The 9,719-nt window shown below is 46.6% G+C and overlaps 1 protein-coding gene across 1 annotated transcript; it reads left to right on the top strand.

Moving 5' to 3' along the window:
• Positions 1 to 1,373: 1,373 nt before the first annotated feature.
• LOC148503028 (E3 ubiquitin/ISG15 ligase TRIM25-like) lies at positions 1,374 to 9,719 on the top strand. The gene is made up of 3 exons (XM_088449029.1): positions 1,374 to 2,735; positions 8,168 to 8,218; positions 9,645 to 9,719. The coding sequence occupies exons 1-2, from the start codon at positions 1,374 to 1,376 to the stop codon at positions 8,207 to 8,209; spliced, it is 1,404 nt and encodes a 467-aa protein (XP_088305155.1). The 3' UTR covers positions 8,210 to 8,218; positions 9,645 to 9,719.

Raw genomic sequence — 9,719 nt, 5'->3', positions numbered from 1 at the left:
AATGGTAAAGCTAGTAGCAGGAAAGCTGGAGCTAGGGATAAGCCCTAATACTCTGGCAATTGGTGTTCAGAGTCTCCCTTTTATAGGAAGGAGATTTGAATTGGCGCTGAACATGATGTCATGCTTGTCACACACTTTTCCTTTACATTTTAAACAGGTCGGCACGCGCTCTTAGGTAGCTTCTGCCACCTGCACACACAGCAGGGGGGGGGCAACTTGGGAGAAGGACTGGCTGCCTGCATTTCACCACGGCTGGTTCTGCCGGAGACCCAGCCGTAGCAGAGACATGGCAGCCTGGGGACCTAATAAGTGAGCTCCAGGCTCCGGGGTACTGCGACACCTACCATATAAACATCCACTCACTGATAAGGTTCCCTAACTATTGGCAAAGATCTGGGAGAAGTAGGAGCACTGGGGAGCCCAACAGCTAACATACTTCACAAGGGTATACAATCGGGAAGCCGGCTGCCTTAATACCGGCAGTCGGCTTCCCGACTGTCATATCCCGGCGAGGGATGAAATGCCGGGCGTCTAGATGTAGATGCCTGACATTTCCCCGACGCTGCGGGGGGGGAGGTAGGTTTAGGGCACCCGGTGGGGACTTAGGGCTAGGCACCCCCCCCGGGAGGGTTAGGGTTAGGCTAGGGAGAGGGAGGGTTAGGGTTAGGCACCCCCGGCAGGGACTTAGGGTTAGGCACCCCCCCGGGGGACTTAGGTGTAGGCAGCGGGGAAGGGGGGGTTAGGGTTTGGCACTTGGGGGGAGGTTAGGATTAGGCACCCCTAAGGAGGGGTAGGGGGTTAGATTAGGTTAGTACTTACCTATCCACGATTGGGATTTCCAGCGCCGTCGGGCTTCCGCTGCCGGGAACTCTGCTGTTGTCGGCCAGGTGCCATGCGGCCGGCGGTATTTCATACCGATTCCGTCACAAGAAATGTCAAAACACTGAAGTCCTTCTCCCTGTAGTGGTTCCACTCAGACCACCTGCAGGTGCCTCCAAATATTCTGGTGTGGCCTTTTGACTTCCAAACTTGCAAAACTTTCAATTGCCTAATTAGTCATTAGAGGAGTGTTCAAGGGGTCCTGAAAGCGTCCCCGACATTTTTAGCTTAAAATAGGAATTTAAAATCTTTACAGGTCGTGTTAGCAGAGAAGGGGTTAATAAAATTCGAACCGCTGATAACTGGTGCAGTGCAGGTTAAATGACCTTGTACTGATTGCACAATGAGTGTATATTTCCTAAATGTATTGCCGTGTCTCTTAGTATAACTCAGCCCATAGATGTAAATGTAATCTGAGTGGTAACATCATCCCCTCCCTCTGAGGTTTCTGAGCGTCACAGACTTTCAGTTTCACTTCTCTTCTGCTGCCAGCGATGGCGTCTGCTGACCTTAGACAGGAGCTGGACTGTTCCATCTGCCTGAGCATTTATACAGATCCAGTAACCCTGAGATGTGGACACAACTTCTGCCGGATCTGTATTGATCAAGTGCTGGATACACAGGAGGGGTCTGGAGTTTATTTCTGTCCTGACTGCAGAGCAGAGTGTCAGGAACGTCCTCTACTGCAGGGCAACATAACTCTGTGTAACATAGTGGGGAGATTCCGGTCTACTTTGCCAGATCAGGAGGAGACTGGGATCATCTGCACTTACTGTGTGGACTCTCATGTACCTGCTGTTAAATCCTGTCTGCACTGTGAGGCTTATCTGTGTGATAGACACCTGAGAGTACACAGCAAGTCAGCAGATCATGTCTTATCTGATCCATCCACTGCCCTGGGGTCCAGGAAATGCTCTGTCCATAAGAAGATCCTGGAGTATTACTGCACTGAGGACGGTGCCTGTATCTGTGTGTCCTGCAGTTTGGCCGGAGAACATCAGGGACACCAGGTGGAGTTGCTGGATGAGGCCTCAGAAAAGAAGAAGAAGAAACTGATAAATATTCTGCAGAAACTGACAATAAAGAGAGAGGAGACTGAGAAAAGAGTCCAGAGCCTGGAGGAGCGCAGGAAAGATAATCAGGAAAAAGCAGCTGGTGTTACAGAGACAGTCACTGCCCTGTTTAGAGACATCAGGAGACAGCTGAAAGACCTGGAGAAGAGAGTCCTGAGTGAGATCTACAAGCAGGAACAGCGCATTTCACTCTCAGTCTCTAATCTGATCCAGCAACTGGAAATAAAGAAGGACGAGCTGTCCAGGAAGATGCGTCACATTGAGGAGCTGTGTAACGTGTCTGATCCCCTGACTGTCTTACAGGAACCAGACACAGGTGACTGGTGTGATGGTGAGGACAGAGAGAGACGTGATAACCAGGTCCCTGGTGTAGGAGAGCTGGATGTGGGTCACGTCTCAGAGACATTACACACATTATATGATATAATAACCGGTATAAAGAAAGGGATCTATGTGCAGGAATATACTGACAGACCTCAGGATGTAATCCCAGCGGGTAATACAGAATCTGATGTAATCACAGCTGTAAAGAAAGGAAACAATGTTCCAGATCTTACAGACATAGCACTCGGTGTAAACCCAGCATGTAAAACAAACGCTGATATGATTACTGGTATAAAAACAGGGCTCTATGTGCACCGACCTAGAGATATAATACTGGATATAAACACTGCTGCTAATAATATATATATATCTAGTACGCCAAGAAAAAGCTATGCAAACTGGTCAGATGATAGCCAGAACCGTCCAGAAACACCAGAGAGATTTCAACATTATAACCAGGTACTAAGCACCACCAGCTTTTCCTCAGGGCGACATTACTTGGATGTGACTGTCAGTGAGTCAGCGTGGTGGAGTGTAGGGATGTGCTATCCCAGTATAGACAGGAGAGGGGATCAGTCACGCATTGGTTATAATGACAAGTCCTGGGCTCTGTGTAGGGGGTGGTATAATCAGTGTTCACTGATACATGACAGGAAAGAGATCCAGTTGACTAATTATCCTAATAACGTGGGGATATATCTGGACTATGAGGCAGGACAGCTGTCCTTTTATGATCCATCCCAACAGGTGAGACACATACACACCTTCACCGCCACCTTCACTGAGCCCCTACATGTTGCAGTATGTATGGGGAAAGGTTGTTCAAATGTATCTGGGATAGTCAGGTGCTGTTAGAAATGATCACTAGAATCCCACCTGAGACTGCTGACATCACAGGGAGGGACGTCTGATTGGTATATATAGCCAATAGAATGAAGCAGTGGGTGGAGCTACAGCTGAACACCTCCGCTGTAGAGTAACCAGATGTCCCGTGTGCCTGGAGGTGATCTCTTTTTGGTGTGTTACAAACCTTCATTGTAATTATACATTTATGTGGGATTTCTCCATTTCTTTTCCACTGGTAGTTGTGGTTGGCTGCAATAGCCAAGTATTCTGCTACTGGAGACTGCAGTCCAGGACTATTTTATAAAAAAAATATGGGATGGATTGTACTACACCTCCCAGCATGCCCCGATGCTTAGATTTCTTAACTTCGTATTTATCATAATCACCAAATATAATTAGAATTGTCTCCATTAGAAAAGTGCTTGTAATACAGGGGTGGAGTATAGGAAATAGACCAAATCACTATACTACACGTTTTATAATCATTTGTACAGGTGGGTTAGTGAGTATAATGACTATGAGGTGATTTACATGTCTTTAATTTTGATTGTTGTCCATATTTTTCTACCTAAAATGTGGGGATACATATCTGGGATTCCTGTAATCTGATTGTCACATTTGATGAATAACTAAATAAACACTGCTTATACCGATGCTCAGCGCAATGCTATTTGTTTTCTCAAAATAAATGAATTATTATTTCTATCTATTTATAAGGCGTCACGAGGCTTCTGTAGTGCCATACATGGGGGCAAATGAGCAACAAGATACATGAGTACAGACAGTATATACATTCCTGCTCACACAAGCTTATAATCTATAGGGGATAAGACTGGACACTATTATTATTATCATTATTTATTTATACAGCACACACATATTCTGCAGAGCATTACAGAGAATATTTCAGTCATTTACATTAGTCCCTGTCTGGTGGAGATTATAGAATGGGCCTGATCAGTGTTGTAACTAAGAGGGTGCAGGGGGTGCAGTTGCTATGGGGCCTGGTGGCTTAGGGAGCCAGCCTGCCCAGCAAGCAACCCTCTGCATCCTGCCAAATAATTATTTTATTACTTTTTTGGCCATTCCCTGGTGGGGTCTACTAACTAAGCCCCTCCCTCTACCATGGGAGGGCGGGGCTTATGACGCTATCATACCCCACCTGCCAGCTGATCCATCACCAGCATCGGAGACTGTGTTTGATTTTTTTTTTAATAGGAGGAACCCTGCACGTCAGCTGCCTGCTCTGTCTCTTATCTACGCACAGAGGCTCAGGAGTCAGGCTGGCTGAATAGCCCCTCCCAGGCAGTTCCCATGGAGCACAGAGGGGTCTATTTACTAAGCCTTGGATGGAGATAAAGTGAACGCAGATAAAGTCCCAACCAACCAGCTCCTAACTGCCATGTCACAGGCTGTGTTTGAAAAATGACAGGAGCTGGTTGGCTGGGACTTTATCTCTATTCACTATATCTCCATTTAAGGCTTAGTAAATTTGAGTGAGAGGCTGTGAGCTGCCTCCGGATGATGACTCACTGTATTCCCGGTGTTTGTGCTGTATTCCAGAGCCGCAGATGTGTATCTAGCACAGGTGGTTAAATCAAAATAACTGAAGTACTAAATAAGTCACCTGTGCTCAAGCATGGCTATCCTTAAAACCTGGACTGTTAGTGTGCCTTGAGGACCGTGGTTGGGAATCCCTGTTCTAGCATGTGGGGGGGTGGGGCGGTCTGACAGTGTGTGTGTCTGTGTTTCTGTGTCAGTGTGTCTGTGTATGTGCATAGGTTGATTCAGGGAGGGGGCGGTGCCTGTGTGTCTGTCTGTATCAGTGTGGGTGTGTGTCTCTGTGTCAGTGTGTGTCTGTGTCAGTGAGGGGGTGTGAGTATGTGTCAGTGAGGGTGTGTGTGTATGTGTGTGTGTCAGTGAGGGGGTGTGTGTGTATGTGTCAATGAGGGTGTGTGTATGTGTGTGTGTCAGTGAGGGTGTGTGTGTCAGTGTGTGTGTGCATCAGCGAGGGTGTGTCTGTGTATGTGTGTCAGTATGTATGTGCCGAGGATGGATCCAGAGGGGGGGCACCAAGGCACGTGCCACCCCTTCCTGTCATATAGGAGAATTTTTATTTTATTCTGTGTAGCAACACAGTACAGCTGTGCAAGTATGGTGGTACTGTTTAGTAGAGCGTACCGTTTAAAATTTGGCTGTATCACCCGCCTGTTTAGCACCCACTGGCTGCCGCCATTATATTCCCGGAACTGTGCTGCCAAGCAAGACCATGTGACGTCACGTCACGCTCCCTGCCGCAAAGAGGAGCTGCCGGCACAAAGAGAATGATGCAGTGGGTAATACAGGAGGTTGGATAGACAGGAGCTATGAGGCTGGAAAAATAGAACGGGGGGGCAGAGACTGGAAAGACATGGACAGAAGGCTGGAAAAACAAGGGCACAGGAGGCTGGAAAGACAAGGGTGCAGGAGGCTGGAAAGACAAGGGTGCAGGAGGCTGGAAAGACAAGGGTGCAGGAGGCTGGGAAGATGGGGGCAGGGGGCTGGAGTGACATTGCAGGAAGCTCAAGTGACATGGGCAGGATATGAAACAAGAGCAAGAGGCTGGAATGACACAGCAAACTGGCAGAAAAACAGGGAGCAGCAGGAGACATGTAGCAGGAGGCTGGAGAGACACAAGAGACTGGAGGGGACATGAGGCAGGAGGTGACACGGGGCAGAATGCTGGAACGATGCAGGGAGCTGGAGGTGGCACAAGGCTTGAGTAACAAAGCAGGTATGTCACTGGAAGACACGCAGATGGATGGAACACGGAGCAGGAGGCTGGAGTGACAGGGAGCATGAGACTGGAGTGACACAGCGACAAGTGGCTTGCCTTTGTAAGGACTGTACAGATCTGCCCAGTTATTTTGTTGCTCATGGCGTGGCGTGCAGGCCTCTGAGTCGCGCCATGGACTTGTGGCATGGCGTGCAGGCCTCTGAGTCGCGCCATGGACTTGTGGCATACCGTGGTATTCTTCATCGAAGGATATGCTACGGCATGTAATACAGTGCTTAACCGCTGGGTGGCGAGTGCTCCACTGTTATACTGAATGGCTTGTACTGAATACCATACTGTTAAACTTACAGTAAATTGGATGGATATCACATTCACAGTATTTGCATGTTCGCACAACCAATATTTTTAATGTCACATACTGTACAGTACTGTACATACAGTAAGATCTTATAATAGGATGCAAATCAGTATACATACACTATTGTACATAACTGAACAGTAGAGAAGTTGCCGGAGTTGTTATCACGGTATAACGGATATTGTAGATTAATGAGATGCACGCACAGCTTTCACTGAGATGGGATGAATTACAGTGTGACAATTTTTTTTATGATTAAAAACAGCAGTGGGAGGAGTGCACAAGGATGAGACCGCTCTATGCTGTTCACTGTACAGTAGCTGGCGTGTTGGCTAGTGGTTAGGTGATCACTTTGCAAGAATTATGGTCCCTGGTTCGATCCCTGGAAAATATATATATATTTTTTTGGCACTGTCGGCTCTGGACACTAGAGTGAAACTACTGTAGTAGTGTTGTACTGTAATACTGTAGTGTTGTTGCTTAAAAGGCTGCTTAAAAGTAAGACATTACAAACTGATTGTGCGATTAAAAAGTGCAAAACTTTCGTCAATGTCTGCGCTGTGGTGGCCGTCAGCTCCGAGGGGTTGCAATGGGATTTCTTGTGCATGCCCAGTGGAGGAGTTACAATGGGATCTGTGGCGCCAAGCCATACACCATGTAGCGCTATGCCATGGCGTATGGAAGATTATCACTGTGCATGCGGTTGTCTGTATTACTGTCTGTAGTGTGCCGCTATGAATGTTACACAATAGTGATTTCATGACTTCGGAAACTTTTCAATCCCGTAATGCCCAGCAGTAACTAGCGAATTTGCATCGTGCGTCACTGTGGTTGTTAAAAATGGCTACTACGGTTATGACTAGGATACTCGGGGCCTGTGACGTCACACCCACGTGACCCGGCATTTAAGGGTGAGGGGCGGGGATTCTAACGGGGGACCAAAAGAGTCCCCTTGCGATCTCGCTATGCTCGCCACATCGGTCACGTGGTTAGCCATACTGTAGGATCTAGCATCAACCTTGCCACTACAGTGCACCACAGATGCCTGCCGTAACGAGTGAATTAGTGTCGTGCGTGGTGCGTCGTGCGTCAATGGCTATTGAAAATGGCTACCATTCGAGCGAGGCGATTTTCTGCGGGCGAGCTCTTTCTCCTGGTTAAGTGGTGGGACCAAAGTTTCGCCACTAACCAGGAGAAAGAGCAGGCATACAGAAATGCTAGCAGGGATATTTACAGGCGCTACGGCCTGCGCCATAACGTAAGGTCCCTGCAGCGGCGATGGTCCGACCTGCTAAGGAGGGTCGCAGTAAGTACAGTATTGCTGTATAAACACATGAATTACAGTATACTGTACAATAACAAATACAGTAAAATGCACGACTCTGACATACTCTACAGTACAGTGCACTGTAGGGTGTTGGATACTACAATATCTAACGATGACTGACAGTTGTTTCAGGGGTCTACAGTATTTACTAAGCAGTGTTAGGAGACAGAGTGAACACTGATAAGAAAGTGATAAGGTGCCAGCCAAACAGCTCCCAACTGTCGTCTCACAGGCTGTGTTTGAAAAATGACAGTTGGGAGCTGATTGGCTGGCACCTTCTCACTCTGTCTCCTAACACTGCTAGTACAGTAAATACTGTAGACTCCCTAAAAAAATTTAAATGCCAGGGTTTGCCTACAGTATACAGTAGCATCCAAAGTATGCAAAGGCCAGCAATTGTGGCAGCAGGGTGCCGATCCGATCAGTACAGTATACTGTATTCATTTGTATTTTTGTCATGGTCAATAGCTAATTCCCTAAGGCCATCTACAGTACTGTACCGTTATCCCTCTCCAATTTTGAATAGAGGTCTGAACTCTTGTTTTCAAATTCTACTTAATGACGACATGTATTTTTTCCCACAGGGCGAAAATCCCCCCCTGCCCCTGCAGCACCATCACCACTAGCAGCTGGGCGTAAGTACACTACACCACATTTTTTTACACAGTACTGTATCTCTCTCTTTTTTTTCCCTTGTCAGTCTCTCTTGACCTCTCTTTTACTCTCTCTTTCTCTCTCTCTCTTTTTCACTCTCTCTTTCTCTTTACCCCTTTCTTTCTCTCTCCCTCTCTCCCTCTGTTTTTCTCTCTCTCTCTTTTTCTCTCTCTTTCTTTCTCTCTCTCTCTCTCTCTCTCTCTCTCAACACATCTCCAACCTCTTCTCCATACACAATAATTGTTTCTGTCCTTGTGTCTTTTAGTAGAAAACATTGAAGGGCCTCAGCTCCTCCCTGGCCCCAGTGGCCTACCCAGGCCATGCAAGTACACTACACCACATTTTTTTACACAGTCCTGTATCTCTCTCTATTTTTTCCCTTGTCAGTCTCTCTCGACCTCTATTTTACTCTCTCTTTCTCTCTCTCTCTCTTTCACTCTCTCTCTCTCTTTCTCTCTTTTTCTCTCTCTCTTTCTCCCTTTCTTTATCTCTCCCTCTCTCCCTCTGTTTTTCTCTTTCTCTCTGTTTCTCTCTCTCTCTTTCTCTCTCTCTCTCTCTCTCTCTCTCAACACATCTCCAACCTCTTCTCCATACACAATAATTGTTTCTGTCCTTGTGTCTTAGTAGAAAACATTGAAGGGCCTCAGCTCCTCCCTGGCCCCAGTGGCCTACCCAGGCCATGCAAGTACACTACACCACATTTTTTTATACAGTCCTGTATCTCTCTCTATTTTTTCCCTTGTCAGTCTCTCTCGACCTCTATTTTACTCTCTCTTTCTCTCTCTCTCTCTTTCACTCTCTCTCTCTCTTTCTCTCTCTTTTTCTCTCTCTCTTTCTCCCTTTCTTTATCTCCCTCTCTCCCTCTGTTTTTCTCTTTCTCTCTGTTTCTCTCTCTCTCTTTCTCTCTCTCTCTCTCTCTCTCTCAACACATCTCCAACCTCTTCTCCATACACAATAATTGTTTCTGTCCTTGTGTCTTTTAGTAGAAAACATTGAAGGGCCTCAGCTCCTCCCTGGCCCCAGTGGCCTACCCAGGCCATGCAAGTACACTACACCACATTTTTTTATATGGTACTGTATCTCTCTCTTTTTTTCCCTTGTCAGTCTCTCTCTCCCTTTCATTCTCTCTCCCTCTCTCCCTGTTTTTCTCTTTCTCTCTCTGTTTTTCTCTCTCTCTCTCTCTCTCTCTTTTTCTCTCTCTCTCTTTTTCTCTTTCTCCCTTTCTTTCTATCTCCCTCTCTCTCTCTGTTTTTCTCTTTCTCTCTTTGTTTTTCTCTATCTTTCTCTCTCTCTCTCATTTGTGTGTTTGTTTTTGGTGTTATGGAGTATCTGGTCAAGATTTGTACAGTTTATTTGTTTCGAAATGGTTTTTAGGGAAACTGACGGTACAGTGTTCTTTTTCCACAGACCTACCTTCACCACCACCAGCACCGTCATCAGCCTCCTCAAATGACAGTGGTAATGATTAATACAGTTACAGTA

Source organism: Taudactylus pleione, unplaced genomic scaffold, assembly GCF_031769625.1.
Source record: "Taudactylus pleione unplaced genomic scaffold, aTauple2 ptg000478l, whole genome shotgun sequence".
NCBI lineage: Eukaryota > Metazoa > Chordata > Amphibia > Anura > Myobatrachidae > Taudactylus > Taudactylus pleione.
This window is presented reverse-complemented; position numbering and strand designations above follow the sequence as displayed.